This window comes from Moschus berezovskii, chromosome 24 (genome assembly GCF_049115385.1).
Source record: "Moschus berezovskii isolate FMDL1 chromosome 24, NW_MosBer_1.0, whole genome shotgun sequence".
Lineage (NCBI taxonomy): Eukaryota > Metazoa > Chordata > Mammalia > Artiodactyla > Moschidae > Moschus > Moschus berezovskii.
The window spans coordinates 60,577,710-60,600,712 of record NC_142483.1 but is presented as its reverse complement, the minus strand read 5'-3'; the positions used below and the strand labels follow the sequence as shown (position 1 = coordinate 60,600,712).

Here is a 23,003-nt window from a genome sequence, read left to right as displayed (position 1 = left end):
CGACTGACCACCGAGAATGGCAGGGACCGACCCACTGGGCCCCGGGTTTCCAGGCATCAGGTGTGCCCAAAGAGGCACGGTTTGGTCGTCTTGCACCTTTGGCACACCCGTGGCTTCTCCTTTCTCTTTTCTGTGATGATTGTGTTGGTTTGACGGCCCGGGCGGGGAGGGCGCCTGGGATGGGGCCCTTTTTCCTCATCTTCCTGTGGAAGTGGAAGTCGGACAGCCCTGCGGCTCTGCCACCTCACTGGCTTTCTCTCCACAGTGGCCTATTGCCTTCTGTCTTCCATCAGGCATTGACTGGTGGGCTTCGCGTCGGCTTCCTTCCCTTCCCTTCCCTTCCCTTTTCCCCGAGTGATGGCAAATATGGCCCGGGCTCGTGTGAGCTCCGAGAAGCCAGGGTCCCTCCCGTGGGCATCGTGTCGGAGGGAAATCTGCGAGAAGCCCCATCGAGACGTTTCCCAGGCATCTGCCCAGACAGGGGGAAAAGTGTCTCTGCACACAGGGCGGGAGAGTGTTGTGGCCTTTGGCGGGTGGGAATTCTTGCCGGCTTTGTTGAGGGGTGGGTTTGGTCTCCTTTCAGCTTGCTCGGGTTTCTAGGATTCCGGCTTGCATGGAGGTTAGGGGCCTTCTCCCCCGCCCTTGCCTCTCAGCAGGGCTCTCGGGGTGTAGCCAAGTGACTTCCAAATGCAGACCCGTGCCCAGGCTCGCGGCTTTGCTCAGGCACACGGGCACCTGCCCTGGGCGGGCAGCATGCTTCGGCACCTCTGTGGACTCCTCCCCACCCCCACGTCCTCTGACACTCTTCCCTTTCTTCTCTTCCGCAGGCCCCATCGCCACAGGATCTCGAAGGAGGAGGCTCGTTCTGAAGGTGAGCCAGAAGGACGCCCTGCAAGCGCTCTTTCAACACAACCCCTACCCTGGCATAGCCACCAGAGAACGCCTGGCCCGAGAGCTTGGCATAGCCGAAAGCAGAGTTCAGGTAGGCGACCCTCTCTCTACCCGTTCTCCCTCTCAGGCTCTCCGTGCCGATCGATCCACGTCAGCGGAAAGCATGCGGCGGCCTTTCTCTTGAGAACCAATTCTCACCGTTTGCCCCTAGGTCTGGTTTCAAAACCAACGAAGAAGACGGTTAAAGCAGAGCCGATCGCCTTCTGCAAATGTGCAACAAGACGGGGAAGGGGCGCCACGGCCCACGCCCACACCACCATCCGCACCTTCTCGACCTCAGTCTTCCTCCCAAGGTAATTTACCCAGCGTTCTGCAAAGGCAAGTCCCACTGAGGGAGTCCCTCCCACTCCCTCTCTTGACAGAGAATTCTCTCTGCTGGTGGATGACCACCGGAGGCCCAGAAACACCAAGGAGGGAGGGCACAGGGCCATCTAGGTGCTTCCCCCTTCAGTGACCCAGGTAGGGGCACCAAGCCCCCAGTCGAGGTGGACGGGCAGCGCTGTTCCCCCTGTGCACCCCCTCCACAGCCCCCATCCGGAACTTTCCCCTCCGGCTGCCCAGGCAACCTTGGCCCGAGGAGCATGCTTCAGGGCACTCTGCGGAAAGACCGGAACAGGAAAGAGACACACAGGCACATGCATGTGTGTGCAGTGTGCGTGTGTGCATGCGTGCATCCATGATGGGTCCAGGCACACCCTCCATCTGTGGGTGTATTCCTTAGAAGCCTGCCCCGGCTGCAGAGCCACCTGAAGTGATTCAGGTGTGTGGGACTCTGCATTCCCTCCTCGCCGTCTAGGGTGTCTTGCTGGGAACATTCCATGGGCCTTAAAGTCCTCTCCTCTCGCCGTGTCCTTTCTTTGGCAGAAGACTCGACCAGAGAGGTCAGGAGAAAGAGGACAGTCATCTCTTCTTCTCAAACAAGGATCCTTGTGCAAGCCTTCACGAGGGATCGCTTTCCAGGGATTGCCGCCAGGGAAGAACTGGCTCGTCAGACGGGAATCCCAGAACCTCGAATCCAGGTAAGTTCTCCAGCCGGCGCAAGGGCTCAGGACGTGATCCAGGAGAAAGGAGCGTTGAGCTCTGCCAAGCGATTGGAGCTGGATCCACGTAGGCTTGGGCTGGGGCTCGGGCTGGGCTTGGGAGGAGGGGGCCGAGGGTGGGTGTGCTGAGTGGTTGGCTTGGGCCCACTCGTGGCCGTGCAGGCACCCCTCACTTCCCAGGGCCAAGGTTTCATCTGCAGAAAATGGCCCTGCAGAAGTCGCCCTGGGACTGCCGGATCAGAAGATGGGCGGTCAGGCGTGGTTTCCAACGGGCGCCGTGGATGCGCCAGCGGGTTGATGTGGACGGTCACGACTTTTGATGTGCCTTTCTGCGTTTTGCTTCCCTAGATATGGTTTCAAAACCGAAGAGCTCGTCACCCCCAGCGGAGCAGAGAGGGGCCTGGCAACGGCCGGGCCCAAGGCCCAGGAGGCGCATCGGCCACAACTACTCCTGCTCCAGAGGCCCCAAGGGCACCGCCCGCTGTCCAGAGCACCTCTCCTCCCCTTCGCCCCTCTCATCCACAGGAGGGCATGCCGCCCTCGGCTGAAGCCGCTCCTTTGGGCGGCCCCACCTTCTGGGTGCCCGGGACGGCCTCTGGGGTCTGTGTGGGCCAGCCCTTGATGATCTTCATGGTCCAGCCCAGCCCGGTGGCTCTCAGGCCAAGTGGGAAGCCTGCACCTCCTCCCGAGAGAGCAGTTCCCTGGGCCGCATCCTCTCGTGCTGTCACGGCCCCATGGCAGCCTGGGTCAAGGGCCATCCTGCCACCTGTACAGCCTGAGCCACACACCTCACGGTGGCCCGAGTCATCCTACGGTGAAGCCACGGCCCCTCCACCGCTAGAGCCACAGCCCCATGCGCCCAGCCTTCCAAGCTCGACAAGCCTCCTACATGAGCTCTTGCCGGCCACGGGCGTCCCGGACACGCAGGCGCCTTCGCTGAGGGCCGCCTCAGATGCAGGAGCGCACCCTGCCATTCCAGGCGCGCCCAGCTTCTCAGATGAGCTCTGGGCGGCCACAGGCAGCCCGGACACGCAGGAGCCTTCTGCGGGGGCCGCTGCGGATGCAGGAACGCACCCTGCCCTCCCAGGCGCACCAGGCTTCCTAGACGAGCTCTGGGCGCCCATGGGTATCCCCGACATTCAGGCGCCTTCCCCGGGAGCCGCTGCAGATGCAGGAGGGCACCCTGCCCTGCCAGGCGCACCCAGCTCTTTAGACGACCTCTTGGAAACCTCGGGCATCCTGGAGGCACAGGCGACTTACCCCGGGGCCGCTGCAGATGCAGGAGAGCATCCAGCCCTCTCAGGCCCACCCAGCTTCCTAGAAGAGCTCATGGCCGCCTCGGGCATCCCGGACACGATGGGGCCTTCCCTGGGCCCCTCTGCAGATGCACGGGCACACGTCGCCCTCCCAGGCTCACCCAGCCTCCAAGACGAGCTCCTGGCTGCCACATGCATCCCAGGCTCGCCCAGTCCTTCCCCGGGGTCCTCTCCTGTCACCGCAGGGGACCATCCAGCCCTCCCCGTGTCCCCCAGCCTCCTAGAGGAAATCATGGCTGCCACGGCCATTCAGGACACGCCCTGGGTTTCACAGGGGTCCGCTGCGGAGGAGGAAGGAGTTGAGGCAATCCTGGAAGCACCCCTCAGTGAGGATGATTACCAGGCCCTCCTGGACATGCTGCCAGGCTCCCCGGGCCCTCGGCCTTAGAGGGACAGGAAGGAAGATGCACCTTCTCCCCGAGCCCCTTTCAGGTCTCTTTGCCTGGGATGCAGAGCCACAGAGCTCAGGGAGGGGGCTGGTTGTGGGTGGGTCCAGAGAGTATCCAGGCGGGATGTCTACCAGGGACTTTTGGGACAAACACGAGAGCCGAACCATATGCTCCCCGCACCCCGCCCAAGAGGTACACCCCACCTGAATCCTCAAGCAATCCCAGGATACCAGTGACCAAGAGGATGGCTAAGGGAGGACAGGCCACAGAGGCAATAAAGAAAACTTGTGCCCCGCGCAGGTTCTTTCGGTCTGGCTCTTCTGTCTTCTGGTCCTGCGTTTTCCAGCAGTTCACGCAGAACTCCTTCCCTATGCCAGGGGCCGCAGAGGGAAGGGGAGCGGGAGATAGTGCATTGGGAAGGTGGAAGGCTGGGAGACGCAAGGTGGGAGGGTGCAAGCGGGTGGAAGGAGAGGGTGTGTGGAGGGAGAGGGTGGGGTTAAGGGAGAGAGTGGGAGTGAAGGGAGGGATTTGGGGAAGTCTGAGTGGGAGAGGTAGGGAGGGTGGGAGGGAGGGAGAGAGGGAAGGGAGGCAGGGAGAGCTGGGGACGGAGGGAGGCAGAGGGGGGTCAGGGAAGGGAGGGTGGAGCCCCCGTCTGGGACTCAGCTTCAATCCAGGGGCCAACCCTGCAGGGATCTCTAAAATACTCTGTCAGGGACACGCTTCCCTCGGTTTCGGGGTGCCGGCTCTGGGCGGGTTTCCCGAGGTCAGCTCCTCGGAGCCAGCAGTAGGGACCTACCCACACAACCGCTTTCACATGACCACACTCCATGTGAACACACATGCCCGCTCTAGCTGCAAAGGCCAATCGTCTCCGAGTATGTCTCTCATCCTCACAGTGTCATGAGTGAGCTCACCCTTCCACCATCATCCAATTTTCACCCGCAGACTTGCAGACGTTCTTTACTAGCAAAACCGTTTTTGAATTCGTAGATCCAGTGGTTTCGAAGTACATCCAACCCCCTGACTGTTCTCATGTCAACCCCCGTGTTTGGCTTTAGAGACCTGGGTGGCCAAAGAATACATTGCTCAAGATGGCTGTGGGTGTGGTCTTGGGGTGCCTTGGTCTTTTTCAATTCACTGGGACCTGTTCAGAGCGAAAAGAGAAGTGCCTCTCCTTGTCCATCACCTGCCTTGCCTCAGGCAGCATGCTTCCTTCTTTGTCTGCTCCTTCCTCCTGATTTCCTCCTCCTTCTCCTCTCTGCCGTCCGCTCCTTTCAGAAAGCACACACTCATTGCCTGTCCCGAGGTGGCAGAGGTCAGGGCTTCGTTCTGTCCAGAAGGTGCATGCATCCTTCCTTGGCTCAGTGCAGCTCCCTTCCTAGCAGTAGCGGGTACGCTGTCCCTTTCCCGGGTCTCTCCAGGGCACTTGGAGTGGGGGATGGGCCGGGGAGGTGCAGACAACAGGTTCCACCCTATATAGCCCCCACTGGCGTGAGCTGCCATTGGAGACACTGGCCCATCACGCCTCAGGCAGTAGACTTGAGTTTCTGGCAACTCAAAGCCCTGGGAGTGTAGGCGCGGGTGGGGGTGGGGGTAGCCAGGGCAGTGGCCTGGGCCTGCTGTAGGGAAAGGATGCCAGGGGGGCACGGAGGAATCGGGGAGGGGTGTGGGAAAGGGAGGCAAGGAAAGCGAGAGATGTGGGTGGAGGCACTGGAGAGAGGATCCAGTGTCCGGGATTGCCTCGGAGGAGCCCTCAGAGGCCATTGAGGACAAGGTCTGTGTGGACTGCGAAAAGGCGGGAAAACCCAGAGCGTTTCGGAAGCCAAGGCATGCTGGGAAAGGGGGCGGGGGCGGCAACTTCAAAGCGACCTAGGCGAATTCCCGGCGAGATAGGACTCTGTGCACTGCTGCTGGCCCCCGAGCCCAGGCTTGACCCCAGCTGCCCCGAGGCACGGCCACAAAGCAAAGCCTCCCACGGCCCACCCGGCTCAACGTGGACCTTGGGGGTCTGAGGCACAGGCCATGCCCGTGAAAGCCCACTGTCTCCGGGGGATTCATTCCAGGGTCTCTGCTTGGCAGCCAGGGGCGGACCCTCTGACTCAGCACCCACCAGTATTGACGTCAATAGGGGCGGAGCCGTCTCACACTATCAGAAGTCCTGAGCTGCTGGGTCCTGGCCGACTGAGACAGCAGTCTGCAGCATCCTTGGGGCTCTCCCAGAATGGCTTCGTCCGGCTCCTCCAGCACTTCCACAGGTATGTCTGCCCTCGCTCTCCGGGGTTGGATGACGTCTCCGGGCTTTGTGCATCGCCCTGCCAAGGGCTCCCGGCAAACGTGTCGACTAACCACCGAGAATGGCAGGGACCGACCCACTGGGCCCCGGGTTTCCAGGCATCAGGTGTGCCCAAAGAGGCACGGTTTGGTCGTCTTGCACCTTTGGCACACCCGTGGCTTCTCCTTTCTCTTTTCTGTGATGATTGTGTTGGTTTGACGGCCCGGGCGGGGAGGGCGCCTGGGATGGGGCCCTTTTTCCTCATCTTCCTGTGGAAGTGGAAGTCGGACAGCCCTGCGGCTCTGCCACCTCACTGGCTTTCTCTCCACAGTGGCCTATTGCCTTCTGTCTTCCATCAGGCATTGACTGGTGGGCTTCGCGTCGGCTTCCTTCCCTTCCCTTCCCTTCCCTTTTCCCCGAGTGATGGCAAATATGGCCCGGGCTCGTGTGAGCTCCGAGAAGCCAGGGTCCCTCCCGTGGGCATCGTGTCGGAGGGAAATCTGCGAGAAGCCCCATCGAGACGTTTCCCAGGCATCTGCCCAGACAGGGGGAAAAGTGTCTCTGCACACAGGGCGGGAGAGTGTTGTGGCCTTTGGCGGGTGGGAATTCTTGCCGGCTTTGTTGAGGGGTGGGTTTGGTCTCCTTTCAGCTTGCTCGGGTTTCTAGGATTCCGGCTTGCATGGAGGTTAGGGGCCTTCTCCCCCGCCCTTGCCTCTCAGCAGGGCTCTCGGGGTGTAGCCAAGTGACTTCCAAATGCAGACCCGTGCCCAGGCTCGCGGCTTTGCTCAGGCACACGGGCACCTGCCCTGGGCGGGCAGCATGCTTCGGCACCTCTGTGGACTCCTCCCCACCCCCACGTCCTCTGACACTCTTCCCTTTCTTCTCTTCCGCAGGCCCCATCGCCACAGGATCTCGAAGGAGGAGGCTCGTTCTGAAGGTGAGCCAGAAGGACGCCCTGCAAGCGCTCTTTCAACACAACCCCTACCCTGGCATAGCCACCAGAGAACGCCTGGCCCGAGAGCTTGGCATAGCCGAAAGCAGAGTTCAGGTAGGCGACCCTCTCTCTACCCGTTCTCCCTCTCAGGCTCTCCGTGCCGATCGATCCACGTCAGCGGAAAGCATGCGGCGGCCTTTCTCTTGAGAACCAATTCTCACCGTTTGCCCCTAGGTCTGGTTTCAAAACCAACGAAGAAGACGGTTAAAGCAGAGCCGATCGCCTTCTGCAAATGTGCAACAAGACGGGGAAGGGGCGCCACGGCCCACGCCCACACCACCATCCGCACCTTCTCGACCTCAGTCTTCCTCCCAAGGTAATTTACCCAGCGTTCTGCAAAGGCAAGTCCCACTGAGGGAGTCCCTCCCACTCCCTCTCTTGACAGAGAATTCTCTCTGCTGGTGGATGACCACCGGAGGCCCAGAAACACCAAGGAGGGAGGGCACAGGGCCATCTAGGTGCTTCCCCCTTCAGTGACCCAGGTAGGGGCACCAAGCCCCCAGTCGGGGTGGACGGGCAGCGCTGTTCCCCCTGTGCACCCCCTCCACAGCCCCCATCCGGAACTTTCCCCTCCGGCTGCCCAGGCAACCTTGGCCCGAGGAGCATGCTTCAGGGCACTCTGCGGAAAGACCGGAACAGGAGAGAGACACACAGGCACATGCATGTGTGTGCAGTGTGCGTGTGTGCGTGTGTGCATGCGTGCATCCATGATGGGTCCAGGCACACCCTCCATCTGTGGGTGTATTCCTTAGAAGCCTGCCCCGGCTGCAGAGCCACCTGAAGTGATTCAGGTGTGTGGGACTCTGCATTCCCTCCTCGCCGTCTAGGGTGTCTTGCTGGGAACATTCCATGGGCCTTAAAGTCCTCTCCTCTCGCCGTGTCCTTTCTTTGGCAGAAGACTCGACCAGAGAGGTCAGGAGAAAGAGGACAGTCATCTCTTCTTCTCAAACAAGGATCCTTGTGCAAGCCTTCACGAGGGATCGCTTTCCAGGGATTGCCGCCAGGGAAGAACTGGCTCGTCAGACGGGAATCCTAGAACCTCGAATCCAGGTAAGTTCTCCAGCCGGCTCAAGGGCTCAGGACGTGATCCAGGAGAAAGGAGCGTTGAGCTCTGCCAAGCGATTGGAGCTGGATCCACGTAGGCTTGGGCTGGGGCTCGGGCTGGGCTTGGGAGGAGGGGGCCGAGGGTGTGTGTGCTGAGTGGTTGGCTTGGGCCCACTCGTGGCCGTGCAGGCACCCCTCACTTCCCAGGGCCAAGGTTTCATCTGCAGAAAATGGCCCTGCAGAAGTCGCCCTGGGACTGCCGGATCAGAAGATGGGCGGTCAGGCGTGGTTTCCAACGGGCGCCGTGGATGCGCCAGCGGGTTGATGTGGACGGTCACGACTTTTGATGTGCCTTTCTGCGTTTTGCTTCCCTAGATATGGTTTCAAAACCGAAGAGCTCGTCACCCCCAGCGGAGCGCAGAGGGGCCTGGCAACGGCCGGGCCCAAGGCCCAGGAGGCGCATCGGCCACAACTACTCCTGCTCCAGAGGCCCCAAGGGCCCCGCCCGCTGTCCAGAGCACCTCTCCTCCCCTTCGCCCCTCTCATCCACAGGAGGGCATGCCGCCCTCGGCTGCAGCTGCTCCTTTGGGCGGCCTCACCTTCTGGGTGCCCTGGACGGCGTCTGGGGTCTGTGTGGGCCAGCCCTTGATGATCTTCATGGTCCAGCCCAGCCCGGTGGATCTCAGGCCAAGTGGGAAGCCTGCACCTCCTCCCGAGAGAGCAGTTCCCTGGGCCGCATCCTCTGGTGCTGTCACGGCCCCATGGCAGCCTGGGTCAAGGGCCATCCTGCCACCTGTACAGCCTGAGCCACACACCTCACGGTGGCCCGAGTCATCCTACGGTGAAGCCACGGCCCCTCCACCGCTAGAGCCACAGCCCCATGCGCCCAGCCTTCCAAGCTCGACAAGCCTCCTACATGAGCTCTTGCCGGCCACGGGCGTCCCGGACACGCAGGCGCCTTCGCTGAGGGCCGCCTCAGATGCAGGAGCGCACCCTGCCATGCCAGGCGCGCCCAGCTTCTCAGATGAGCTCTGGGCGGCCACAGGCAGCCCGGACACACAGGCGCCTTCTGCGGGGGCCGCTGCGGATGCAGGAACGCACCCTGCCCTCCCAGGCGCACCCAGCTTCCTAGACGAGCTCTGGGCGCCCATGGGTATCCCCGACATTCAGGCGCCTTCCCCGGGAGCCGCTGCAGATGCAGGAGGGCACCCTGCCCTGCCAGGCGCACCCAGCTCTTTAGACGACCTCTTGGAAACCTCGGGCATCCTGGAGGCACAGGCGACTTACCCCGGGGCCGCTGCAGATGCAGGAGAGCATCCAGCCCTCCCAGGCCCACCCAGCTTCCTAGAAGAGCTCATGGCCGCCTCGGGCATCCCGGACACGATGGGGCCTTCCCTGGGCCCCTCTGCAGATGCACGGGCACACGTCGCCCTCCCAGGCTCACCCAGCCTCCAAGACGAGCTCCTGGCTGCCACATGCATCCCAGGCTCGCCCAGTCCTTCCCCGGGGTCCTCTCCTGTCACCGCAGGGGACCATCCAGCCCCCCCCGTGTCCCCCAGCCTCCTAGAGGAAATCATGGCTGCCACGGCCATTCAGGACACGCCCTGGGTTTCACAGGGGTCCGCTGCGGAGGAGGAAGGAGTTGAGGCAATCCTGGAAGCACCCCTCAGTGAGGATGATTACCAGGCCCTCCTGGACATGCTGACAGGCTCCCCGGGCCCTCGGCCTTAGAGGGACAGGAAGGAAGATGCACCTTCTCCCCGAGCCCCTTTCAGGTCTCTTTGCCTGGGATGCAGAGCCACAGAGCTCAGGGAGGGGGCTGGTTGTGGGTGGGTCCAGAGAGTATCCAGGCGGGATGTCTACCAGGGACTTTTGGGACAAACACGAGAGCCGAACCATATGCTCCCCGCACCCCGCCCAAGAGGTACACCCCACCTGAATCCTCAAGCAATCCCAGGATACCAGTGACCAAGAGGATGGCTAAGGGAGGACAGGCCACAGAGGCAATAAAGAAAACTTGTGCCCCGCGCAGGTTCTTCCGGTCTGGCTCTTCTGTCTTCTGGTCCTGAGTTTTCCAGCAGTTCACGCAGAACTCCTTCCCTATGCCAGGGGCCGCAGAGGGAAGGGGAGCGGGAGATAGTGCATTGGGAAGGTGGAAGGCTGGGAGACGCAAGGTGGGAGGGTGCAAGCTGGTGGAAGGAGAGGGTGTGTGGAGGGAGAGGGTGGGGTGGAGGGAGAGAGTGGGAGTGAAGGGAGGGATTTGGGGAAGGCTGAGTGGGAGAGGGAGGGAGGGTGGGAGGGAGGGAGAGAGGGAAGGGAGGCAGGGAGAGCTGGGGACGGAGGGAGGCAGAGGGGGGACGGGGAAGGGAGGGTGGAGCCCCCGTCTGGGACTCAGCTTCAATCCAGGGGCCAACCCTGCAGGGATCTCTAAAATACTCCGTCAGGGACACGCTTCCCTCGGTTTCGGGGTGCCGGCTCTGGGCGGGTTTCCCGAGGTCAGCTCCTCGGAGCCAGCAGTAGGGACCTACCCACACAACCGCTTTCACATGACCACACTCCATGTGAACACACATGCCCGCTCTAGCTGCAAAGGCCAATCGTCTCCGAGTATTTCTCTCATCCTCACAGTGTCATGAGTGAGCTCACCCTTCCACCATCATCCAACTTTCACCCGCAGACTTGCAGACATTCTTTACTAGCAAAACCGTTTTTGAATTCGTAGATCCAGTGGTTTCGAAGTACATCCAACTCCCTGACTCTTCTCATGTCAACCCCCGTGTTTGGCTTTAGAGACCTGGGTGGCCAAAGAATACATTGCTCAAGATGGTTGTGGGTGTGGTCTTGGGGTGCCTTGGTCTTTTTCAATTCACTGGGACCTGTTCAGAGCGAAAAGAGAAGTGCCTCTCCTTGTCCATCACCTGCCTTGCCTCAGGCAGCATGCTTCCTTCTTTGTCTGCTCCTTCCTCCTGATTTCCTCCTCCTTCTCCTCTCTGCCGTCCGCTCCTTTCAGAAAGCACACACTCATTGCCTGTCCCGAGGTGGCAGAGGTCAGGGCTTCGTTCTGTCCAGAAGGTGCATGCATCCTTCCTTGGCCCAGTGCAGCTCCCTTCCTAGCAGTAGCGGGTACGCTGTCCCTTTCCCGGGTCTCTCCAGGGCACTTGGAGTGGGGGATGGGCCGGGGAGGTGCAGACAACAGGTTCCACCCTATATAGCCCCCACTGGCGTGAGCTGCCATTGGAGACACTGGCCCATCACGCCTCAGGCAGTAGACTTGAGTTTCTGGCAACTCAAAGCCCTGGGAGTGTAGGCGCGGGTGGGGGTGGGGGTGGCCAGGGCAGTGGCCTGGGCCTGCTGTAGGGAAAGGATGCCAGGGGGGCACGGAGGAATCGGGGAGGGGTGTGGGAAAGGGAGGCAAGGAAAGCGAGAGATGTGGGTGGAGGCACTGGAGAGAGGATCCAGTGTCCGGGATTGCCTCGGAGGAGCCCTCAGAGGCCATTGAGGACAAGGTCTGTGTGGACTGCGAAAAGGCGGGAAAACCCAGAGCGTTTCGGAAGCCAAGGCATGCTGGGAAAGGGGGCGGGGGCGGCAACTTCAAAGCGACCTAGGCGAATTCCCGGCGAGATAGGACTCTGTGCACTGCTGCTGGCCCCCGAGCCCAGGCTTGACCCCAGCTGCCCCGAGGCACGGCCACAAAGCAAAGCCTGCCACGGCCCACCCGGCTCAACGTGGACCTTGGGGGTCTGAGGCACAGGCCATGCCCGTGAAAGCCCACTGTCTCCGGGGGATTCATTCCAGGGTCTCTGCTTGGCAGCCAGGGGCGGACCCTCTGACTCAGCACCCACCAGTATTGACGTCAATAGGGGCGGAGCCGTCTCACACTATCAGAAGTCCTGAGCTGCTGGGTCCTGGCCGACTGAGACAGCAGTCTGCAGCATCCTTGGGGCTCTCCCAGAATGGCTTCGTCCGGCTCCTCCAGCACTTCCACAGGTATGTCTGCCCTCGCTCTCCGGGGTTGGATGACATCTCCGGGCTTTGTGCATCGCCCTGCCAAGGGCTCCCGGCAAACGTGTCGACTGACCACCGAGAATGGCAGGGACCGACCCACTGGGCCCCGGGTTTCCAGGCATCAGGTGTGCCCAAAGAGGCACGGTTTGGTCGTCTTGCACCTTTGGCACACCCGTGGCTTCTCCTTTCTCTTTTCTGTGATGATTGTGTTGGTTTGACGGCCCGGGCGGGGAGGGCGCCTGGGATGGGGCCCTTTTTCCTCATCTTCCTGTGGAAATGGAAGTCGGACAGCCCTGCGGCTCTGCCACCTCACTGGCTTTCTCTCCACAGTGGCCTATTGCCTTCTGTCTTCCATCAGGCATTGACTGGTGGGCTTCGCGTCGGCTTCCTTCCCTTCCCTTCCCTTCCCTTTTCCCCGAGTGATGGCAAATATGGCCCGGGCTCGTGTGAGCTCCGAGAAGCCAGGGTCCCTCCCGTGGGCATCGTGTCGGAGGGAAATCTGCGAGAAGCCCCATCGAGACGTTTCCCAGGCATCTGCCCAGACAGGGGGAAAAGTGTCTCTGCACACAGGGCGGGAGAGTGTTGTGGCCTTTGGCGGGTGGGAATTCTTGCCGGCTTTGTTGAGGGGTGGGTTTGGTCTCCTTTCAGCTTGCTCGGGTTTCTAGGATTCCGGCTTGCATGGAGGTTAGGGGCCTTCTCCCCCGCCCTTGCCTCTCAGCAGGGCTCTCGGGGTGTAGCCAAGTGACTTCCAAATGCAGACCCGTGCCCAGGCTCGCGGCTTTGCTCAGGCACACGGGCACCTGCCCTGGGCGGGCAGCATGCTTCGGCACCTCTGTGGACTCCTCCCCACCCCCACGTCCTCTGACACTCTTCCCTTTCTTCTCTTCCGCAGGCCCCATCGCCACAGGATCTCGAAGGAGGAGGCTCGTTCTGAAGGTGAGCCAGAAGGACGCCCTGCAAGCGCTCTTTCAACACAACCCCTACCCTGGCATAGCCACCAGAGAACGCCTGGCCCGAGAGCTTGGCATAGCCGAAAGCAGAGTTCAGGTAGGCGCCCCTCTCTCTACCCGTTCTCCCTCTCAGGCTCTCCGTGCCGATCGATCCACGTCAGCGGAAAGCATGCGGCGGCCTTTCTCTTGAGAACCAATTCTCACCGTTTGCCCCTAGGTCTGGTTTCAAAACCAACGAAGAAGACGGTTAAAGCAGAGCCGATCGCCTTCTGCAAATGTGCAACAAGACGGGGAAGGGGCGCCACGGCCCACGCCCACACCACCATCCGCACCTTCTCGACCTCAGTCTTCCTCCCAAGGTAATTTACCCAGCGTTCTGCAAAGGCAAGTCCCACTGAGGGAGTCCCTCCCACTCCCTCTCTTGACAGAGAATTCTCTCTGCTGGTGGATGACCACCGGAGGCCCAGAAACACCAAGGAGGGAGGGCACAGGGCCATCTAGGTGCTTCCCCCTTCAGTGACCCAGGTAGGGGCACCAAGCCCCCAGTCGGGGTGGACGGGCAGCGCTGTTCCCCCTGTGCACCCCCTCCACAGCCCCCATCCGGAACTTTCCCCTCCGGCTGCCCAGGCAACCTTGGCCCGAGGAGCATGCTTCAGGGCACTCTGCGGAAAGACCGGAACAGGAGAGAGACACACAGGCACATGCATGTGTGTGCAGTGTGCGTGTGTGCGTGTGTGCATGCGTGCATCCATGATGGGTCCAGGCACACCCTCCATCTGTGGGTGTATTCCTTAGAAGCCTGCCCCGGCTGCAGAGCCACCTGAAGTGATTCAGGTGTGTGGGACTCTGCATTCCCTCCTCGCCGTCTAGGGTGTCTTGCTGGGAACATTCCGTGGGCCTTAAAGTCCTCTCCTCTCGCCGTGTCCTTTCTTTGGCAGAAGACTCGACCAGAGAGGCCAGGAGAAAGAGGACAGTCATCTCTCCTTCTCAAACAAGGATCCTTGTGCAAGCCTTCACGAGGGATCGCTTTCCAGGGATTGCCGCCAGGGAAGAACTGGCTCGTCAGACGGGAATCCCAGAACCTCGAATCCAGGTAAGTTCTCCAGCCGGCTCAAGGGCTCAGGACGTGATCCAGGAGAAAGGAGCGTTGAGCTCTGCCAAGCGTTTGGAGCTGGATCCACGTAGGCTTGGGCTGGGGCTCGGGCTGGGCTTGGGAGGAGGGGGCCGAGGGTGGGTGGGCTGAGTGGTTGGCTTGGGGCCACTCGTGGCCGTGCAGGCACCCCTCACTTCCCAGGGCCAAGGTTTCATCTGCAGAAAATGGCCCTCCAGAAGTCGCCCTGGGGCTGCCGGATCAGAAGATGGGCGGTCAGGCGTGGTTTCCAACGGGCGCCGTGGATGCGCCAGCGGGTTGATGTGGACGGTCACGACTTTTGATGTGCCTTTCTGCGTTTTGCTTCCCTAGATATGGTTTCAAACCGAAGAGCTCGTCACCCCCAGGGGAGCGCAGAGGGGCCTGGCAACGGCCGGGCCCAAGGCCCAGGAGGCGCATCGGCCACAACTACTCCTGCTCCAGAGGCCCCAAGGGCCCCGCCCGCTGTCCAGAGCACCTCACCTCCCCTTCGCCCCTCTCATCCACAGGAGGGCATGCCGCCCTCGGCTGCAGCCGCTCCTTTGGGCGGCCCCACCTTCTGGGTGCCCGGGACGGCCTCTGGGGTCTGTGTGGGCCAGCCCTTGATGATCTTCATGGTCCAGCCCAGCCCGGTGGCTCTCAGGCCAACTGGGAAGCCTGTACCTCCTCCCGAGAGAGCAGTTCCCTGGGCCGCATCCTCTCGTGCTGTCACGGCCCCATGGCAGCCTGGGTCAAGGGCCATCCTGCCACCTGTACAGCCTGAGCCACACACCTCACGGTGGCCCGAGTCATCCTACGGTGAAGCCACGGCCCCTCCACCGCTAGAGCCACAGCCCCATGCGCCCAGCCTTCCAAGCTCGACAAGCCTCCTACATGAGCTCTTGCCGGCCACGGGCATCCCGGACACGCAGGCGCCTTCTGCGGGGGCCGCTGCGGATGCAGGAACGCACCCTGCCCTCCCAGGCGCACCAGGCTTCCTAGACGAGCTCTGGGCGCCCATGGGTATCCCCGAAATTCAGGCGCCTTCCCCGGGAGCCGCTGCAGATGCAGGAGGGCACCCTGCCCTGCCAGGCGCACCCAGCTCTTTAGACAACCTCTTGGAAACCTCGGGCATCCTGGATGCACAGGCGACTTACCCTGGGGCCGCTGCAGATGCAGGAGAGCATCCAGCCCTCCCAGGCCCACCCAGCTTCCTAGAAGAGCTCATGGCCGCCTCGGGCATCCCGGACACGATGGGGCCTTCCCTGGGCCCCTCTGCAGATGCACGGGCACACGTCGCCCTCCCAGGCTCACCCAGCCTCCAAGACGAGCTCCTGGCTGCCACATGCATCCCAGGCTCGCCCAGTCCTTCTCCGGGGTCCTCTCCTGTCACCGCAGGGGACCATCCAGCCCTCCCCGTGTCCCCCAGCCTCCTAGAGGAAATCATGGCTGCCACGGCCATTCAGGACACGCCCTGGGTTTCACAGGGGTCCGCTGCGGAGGAGGAAGGAGTTGAGGCAATCCTGGAAGCACCCCTCAGTGAGGATGATTACCAGGCCCTCCTGGACATGCTGCCAGGCTCCCCGGGCCCTCGGCCTTAGAGGGACAGGAAGGAAGATGCACCTTCTCCCCGAGCCCCTTTCAGGTCTCTTTGCCTGGGATGCAGAGCCACAGAGCTCAGGGAGGGGGCTGGTTGTGGGTGGGTCCAGAGAGTATCCAGGCGGGATGTCTACCAGGGACTTTTGGGACAAACACGAGAGCCGAACCATATGCTCCCCGCACCCCGCCCAAGAGGTACACCCCACCTGAATCCTCAAGCAATCCCAGGATACCAGTGACCAAGAGGATGGCTAAGGGAGGACAGGCCACAGAGGCAATAAAGAAAACTTGTGCCCCGCGCAGGTTCTTCCGGTCTGGCTCTTCTGTCTTCTGGTCCTGAGTTTTCCAGCAGTTCACGCAGAACTCCTTCCCTATGCCAGGGGCCGCAGAGGGAAGGGGAGCGGGAGATAGTGCATTGGGAAGGTGGAAGGCTGGGAGACGCAAGGTGGGAGGGTGCAAGCTGGTGGAAGGAGAGGGTGTGTGGAGGGAGAGGGTGGGGTGGAGGGAGAGAGTGGGAGTGAAGGGAGGGATTTGGGGAAGGCTGAGTGGGAGAGGGAGGGAGGGTGGGAGGGAGGGAGAGAGGGAAGGGAGGCAGGGAGAGCTGGGGACGGAGGGAGGCAGAGGGGGGTCGGGGAAGGGAGGGTGGAGCCCCCGTCTGGGACTCAGCTTCAATCCAGGGGCCAACCCTGCAGGGATCTCTAAAATACTCCGTCAGGGACACGCTTCCCTCGGTTTCGGGGTGCCGGCTCTGGGCGGGTTTCCCGAGGTCAGCTCCTCGGAGCCAGCAGTAGGGACCTACCCACACAACCGCTTTCACATGACCACACTCCATGTGAACACACATGCCCGCTCTAGCTGCAAAGGCCAATCGTCTCCGAGTATGTCTCTCATCCTCACAGTGTCATGAGTGAGCTCACCCTTCCACCATCATCCAACTTTCACCCGCAGACTTGCAGACATTCTTTACTAGCAAAACCGTTTTTGAATTCGTAGATCCAGTGGTTTCGAAGTACATCCAACTCCCTGACTCTTCTCATGTCAACCCCCGTGTTTGGCTTTAGAGACCTGGGTGGCCAAAGAATACATTGCTCAAGATGGCTGTGGGTGTGGTCTTGGGGTGCCTTGGTCTTTTTCAATTCACTGGGACCTGTTCAGAGCGAAAAGAGAAGTGCCTCTCCTTGTCCATCACCTGCCTTGCCTCAGGCAGCATGCTTCCTTCTTTGTCTGCTCCTTCCTCCTGATTTCCTCCTCCTTCTCCTCTCTGCCGTCCGCTCCTTTCAGAAAGCACACACTCATTGCCTGTCCCGAGGTGGCAGAGGTCAGGGCTTCGTTCTGTCCAGAAGGTGCATGCATCCTTCCTTGGCCCAGTGCAGCTCCCTTCCTAGCAGTAGCGGGTACGCTGTCCCTTTCCCGGGTCTCTCCAGGGCACTTGGAGTGGGGGATGGGCCGGGGAGGTGCAGACAACAGGTTCCACCCTATATAGCCCCCACTGGCGTGAGCTGCCATTGGAGACACTGGCCCATCACGCCTCAGGCAGTAGACTTGAGTTTCTGGCAACTCAAAGCCCTGGGAGTGTAGGCGCGGGTGGGGGTGGGGGTGGCCAGGGCAGTGGCCTGGGCCTGCTGTAGGGAAAGGATGCCAGGGGGGCACGGAGGAATCGGGGAGGGGTGTGGGAAAGGGAGGCAAGGAAAGCGAGAGATGTGGGTGGAGGCACTGGAGAGAGGATCCAGTGTCCGGGATTGCCTCGGAGGAGCCCTCAGAGGCCATTGAGGACAAGGTCTGTGTGGACTGCGAAAAGGCGGGAAAACCCAGAGCGTTTCGGAAGCCAAGGCATGCTGGGAAAGGGGGCGGGGGCGGCAACTTCAAAGCGACCTAGGCGAATTCCCGGCGAGATAGGACTCTGTGCACTGCTGCTGGCCCCCGAGCCCAGGCTTGACCCCAGCTGCCCCGAGGCACGGCCACAAAGCAAAGCCTCCCACGGCCCACCCGGCTCAACGTGGACCTTGGGGGTCTGAGGCACAGGCCATGCCCGTGAAAGCCCACTGTCTCCGGGGGATTCATTCCAGGGTCTCTGCTTGGCAGCCAGGGGCGGACCCTCTGACTCAGCACCCACCAGTATTGACGTCAATAGGGGCGGAGCCGCCTCACACTATCAGAAGTCCTGAGCTGCTGGGTCCTGGCCGACTGAGACAGCAGTCTGCAGCATCCTTGGGGCTCTCCCAGAATGGCTTCGTCCGGCTCCTCCAGCACTTCCACAGGTATGTCTGCCCTCGCTCTCCGGGGTTGGATGACATCTCCGGGCTTTGTGCATCGCCCTGCCAAGGGCTCCCGGCAAACGTGTCGACTGACCACCGAGAATGGCAGGGACCGACCCACTGGGCCCCGGGTTTCCAGGCATCAGGTGTGCCCAAAGAGGCACGGTTTGGTCGTCTTGCACCTTTGGCACACCCGTGGCTTCTCCTTTCTCTTTTCTGTGATGATTGTGTTGGTTTGACGGCCCGGGCGGGGAGGGCGCCTGGGATGGGGCCCTTTTTCCTCATCTTCCTGTGGAAATGGAAGTCGGACAGCCCTGCGGCTCTGCCACCTCACTGGCTTTCTCTCCACAGTGGCCTATTGCCTTCTGTCTTCCATCAGGCATTGACTGGTGGGCTTCGCGTCGGCTTCCTTCCCTTCCCTTCCCTTCCCTTTTCCCCGAGTGATGGCAAATATGGCCCGGGCTCGTGTGAGCTCCGAGAAGCCAGGGTCCCTCCCGTGGGCATCGTGTCGGAGGGAAATCTGCGAGAAGCCCCATCGAGACGTTTCCCAGGCATCTGCCCTGACAGGGGGAAAAGTGTCTCTGCACACAGGGCGGGAGAGTGTTGTGGCCTTTGGCGGGTGGGAATTCTTGCCGGCTTTGTTGAGGGGTGGGTTTGGTCTCCTTTCAGCTTGCTCGGGTTTCTAGGATTCCGGCTTGCATGGAGGTTAGGGGCCTTCTCCCCCGCCCTTGCCTCTCAGCAGGGCTCTCGGGGTGTAGCCAAGTGACTTCCAAATGCAGACCCGTGCCCAGGCTCGCGGCTTTGCTCAGGCACACGGGCACCTGCCCTGGGCGGGCAGCATGCTTCGGCACCTCTGTGGACTCCTCCCCACCCCCACGTCCTCTGACACTCTTCCCTTTCTTCTCTTCCGCAGGCCCCATCGCCACAGGATCTCGAAGGAGGAGGCTCGTTCTGAAGGTGAGCCAGAAGGACGCCCTGCAAGCGCTCTTTCAACACAACCCCTACCCTGGCATAGCCACCAGAGAACGCCTGGCCCGAGAGCTTGGCATAGCCGAAAGCAGAGTTCAGGTAGGCGCCCCTCTCTCTACCCGTTCTCCCTCTCAGGCTCTCCGTGCCGATCGATCCACGTCAGCGGAAAGCATGCGGCGGCCTTTCTCTTGAGAACCAATTCTCACCGTTTGCCCCTAGGTCTGGTTTCAAAACCAACGAAGAAGACGGTTAAAGCAGAGCCGATCGCCTTCTGCAAATGTGCAACAAGACGGGGAAGGGGCGCCACGGCCCACGCCCACACCACCATCCGCACCTTCTCGACCTCAGTCTTCCTCCCAAGGTAATTTACCCAGCGTTCTGCAAAGGCAAGTCCCACTGAGGGAGTCCCTCCCACTCCCTCTCTTGACAGAGAATTCTCTCTGCTGGTGGATGACCACCGGAGGCCCAGAAACACCAAGGAGGGAGGGCACAGGGCCATCTAGGTGCTTCCCCCTTCAGTGACCCAGGTAGGGGCACCAAGCCCCCAGTCGGGGTGGACGGGCAGAGCTGTTCCCCCTGTGCACCCCCTCCACAGCCTCCATCCGGAACTTTTCCCTCCGGCTGCCCAGGCAACCTTGGCCCGAGGAGCATGCTTCAGGGCACTCTGCGGAAAGACCGGAACAGGAAAGAGACACACAGGCACATGCATGTGTGTGCAATGTGTGTGTGTGCGTGTGTGCATGCGTGCATCCATGATGGGTCCAGGCACACCCTCCATCTGTGGGTGTATTCCTTAGAAGCCTGCCCCGGCTGCAGAGCCACCTGAAGTGATTCAGTTGTGTGGGACTCTGCATTCCCTCCTCGCCGTCTAGGGTGTCTTGCTGGGAACATTCCATGGGCCTTAAAGTCCTCTCCTCTCGCTGTGTCCTTTCTTTGGCAGAAGACTCGACCAGAGAGGCCAGGAGAAAGAGGACAGTCATCTCTCCTTCTCAAACAAGGATCCTTGTGCAAGCCTTCACGAGGGATCGCTTTCCAGGGATTGCCGCCAGGGAAAAACTGGCTCGTCAGACGGGAATCCCAGAACCTCGAATCCAGGTAAGTTCTCCAGCCGGCGTAAGGGCTCAGGACGTGATCCAGGAGAAAGGAGCGTTGAGCTCTGCCAAGCGTTTGGAGCTGGATCCACGTAGGCTTGGGCTGGGACTCGGGCTGGGCTTGGGAGGAGGGGCCGAGGGTGGGTGGGCTGAGTGGTTGGCTTGGGGCCACTCGTGGCCGTGCAGGCACCCATCACTTCCAAGGGCCAAGGTTTCATCTGCAGAAAATGGCCCTGCAGAAGTCGCCCTGGGGCTGCCGGATCAGAAGATGGACGGTCAGGCGTGGTTTCCAATGGGCGCCGTGGATGCGCCAGCGGGTGGATGTGGACGGTCATGACTTTTGATGTGCCTTTCTGTGTTTTGCTTCCCTAGATATGGTTTCAAAACCGAAGAGCTCGTCACCCCCAGCGGAGCGCAGAGGGGCCTGGCAACGGCCGGGCCCAAGGCCCAGGAGGCGCATCGGCCACAACTACTCCTGCTCCAGAGGCCCCAAGGGCCCCGCCCGCTGTCCAGAGCACCTCTCCTCCCCTTCGCCCCTCTCATCCACAGGAGGGCATGCCGCCCTCGGCTGCAGCCGCTCTTTTGGCCGGCCCCACGTTCTGGGTGCCCGGGACTGCCTCTGGGGTCTGTGTGGGCCAGCCCTTGATGATCTTCATGGTCCAGCCCAGCCCGGTGGCTCTCAGGCCAAGTGGGAAGCCTGCACCTCCTCCCGAGAGAGCAGTTCGCTGGGCCGCATCCTCTCGTGCTGTCACGGCCCCATGGCAGCCTGGGTCAAGGGCCATCCTGCCACCTGTACAGCCTGAGCCACACACATCATGGTGGCCCGAGTCATCCTACGGTGAAGCCACGGCCCCTCCACCGCTAGAGCCACAGCCCCATGCGCCCAGCCTTCCAAGCTCGACAAGCCTCCTACATGAGCTCTTGCCGGCCACGGGCGTCCCGGACACGCAGGCGCCTTCACTGAGTGCCGCCTCAGATGCAGGAGCGCACCCTGCCACGCCAGGCGCGCCCAGCTTCTCAGATGAGCTCTTGGCGGCCACAGGCAGCCAGGACACACAGGCGCCTTCTGCGGGGACCGCTGCGGATGCAGGAATGCACCCTGCCCTCCCAGGCGCACCCAGCTTCCTAGACGAGCTCTGGGCGCCCATGGGTATCCCCGACATTCAGGCGCCTTCCAAGGGGGCCGCTGCAGATGCAGGAGGGCACCCTGCCCTGCCAGGCGCACCCAGCTCTTTAGACGACCTCTTGGAAACCTCGGGCATCCTGGAGGCACAGGCGACTTACCCCGGGCCCGCTGCAGATGCAGGAGAGCATCCAGCCCTCCCAGGCCCACTCAGCTTCCTAGAAGAGCTCATGGCCGCCTCGGGCATCCCGGACACGATGGGGCCTTCCCTGGGCCCCTCTGCAGATGCACGGGCACACGTCGCCCTCCCAGGCTCACCCAGCCTCCAAGACGAGCTCCTGGCTGCCACATGCATCCCAGGCTCGCCCAGTCCTTCCCCGGGGTCCTCTTCTGTCACCGCAGGGGACCATCGAGCCCTCCCCGTGTCCCCCAGCCTCCTAGAGGAAATCATGGCTGCCACGGCCATTCAGGACACGCCCTGGGTTTCACAGGGGTCCGCTGCGGAGGAGGAAGGAGTTGAGGCAATCCTGGAAGCACCCCTCAGTGAGGATGATTACCAGGCCCTCCTGGACATGCTGCCAGGCTCCCCGGGCCCTCGGCCTTAGAGGGACAGGAAGGAAGATGCACCTTCTCCCCGAGCCCCTTTCAGGTCTCTTTGCCTGGGATGCAGAGCCACAGAGCTCAGGGAGGGGGCTGGTTGTGGGTGGGTCCAGAGAGTATCCAGGCGGGATGTCTACCAGGGACTTTTGGGACAAACACGAGAGCCGAACCATATGCTCCCCGCACCCCGCCCAAGAGGTACACCCCACCTGAATCCTCAAGCAATCCCAGGATCCCAGTGACCAAGAGGATGGCTAAGGGAGGACAGGCCACAGAGGCAATAAAGAAAACTTGTGCCCCGCGCAGGTTCTTTTGGTCTGGCTCTTCTGTCTTCTGGTCCTGCGTTTTCCAGCAGTTCACGCAGAACTCCTTCCCTATGCCAGGGGCCGCAGAGGGAAGGGGAGCGGGAGATAGTGCATTGGGAAGGTGGAAGGCTGGGAGACGCAAGGTGGGAGGGTGCAAGCGGGTGGAAGGAGAGGGTGTGTGGAGGGAGAGGGTGGGGTGAAGGGAGAGAGTGGGAGTGAAGGGAGGGATTTGGGGAAGGCTGAGTGGGAGAGGGAGGGAGGGAGGGAGGCAGGGAGAGAGGGAAGGGAGGCAGGGAGAGCTGGGGACGGAGAGAGGCAGAGGGGGGTCGGGGAAGGGAGGGTGGAGCCCCCGTCTGGGACTCAGCTTCAATCCAGGGGCCAACCCTGCAGGGATCTCTAAAATACTCCGTCAGGGACACGCTTCCCTCGGTTTCGGGGTGCCGGCTCTGGGCGGGTTTCCCGAGGTCAGCTCCTCGGAGCCAGCAGTAGGGACCTACCCACACAACCGCTTTCACATGACCACACTCCATGTGAACACACATGCCCGCTCTAGCTGCAAAGGCCAATCGTCTCCGAGTATGTCTCTCATCCTCACAGTGTCGTGAGTGAGCTCACCCTTCCACCATCATCCAACTTTCACCCGCAGACTTGCAGACGTTCTTTACTAGCAAAACCGTTTTTGAATTCGTAGATCCAGTGGTTTCGAAGTACATCCAACCCCCTGACTGTTCTCATGTCAACCCCCGTGTTTGGCTTTAGAGACCTGGGTGGCCAAAGAATACATTGCTCAAGATGGCTGTGGGTGTGGGCTTGGGGTTCCTTGGTCTTTTTCAATTCACTGGGACCTGTTCAGAGCGAAAAGAGAAGTGCCTCTCCTTGTCCATCACCTGCCTTGCCTCAGGCAGCATGCTTCCTTCTTTGTCTGCTCCTTCCTCCTGATTTCCTCCTCCTTCTCCTCTCTGCCGTCCACTCCTTTCAGAAAGCACACACTC

The 23,003-nt window shown here is 61.5% G+C and overlaps 1 protein-coding gene across 1 annotated transcript; it reads left to right on the top strand.

Annotated features, from left to right (window-relative positions):
- Positions 1–20,538: 20,538 nt before the first annotated feature.
- On the top strand, positions 20,539–21,711 carry LOC148774075 (uncharacterized). The gene has a single exon (XM_088831690.1). The coding sequence runs from the start codon at positions 20,539–20,541 to the stop codon at positions 21,709–21,711; it is 1,173 nt and encodes a 390-aa protein (XP_088687816.1).
- The last annotated feature ends 1,292 nt before the right edge of the window (positions 21,712–23,003 follow it).

Excerpts from the sequence above, each read along its gene's own strand:
- LOC148774075 (XM_088831690.1), top strand. The coding sequence starts at position 20,539 with ATGCCGCCCTCGGCTGCAGCCGCTCTTTTGGCCGGCCCCACGTTCTGG.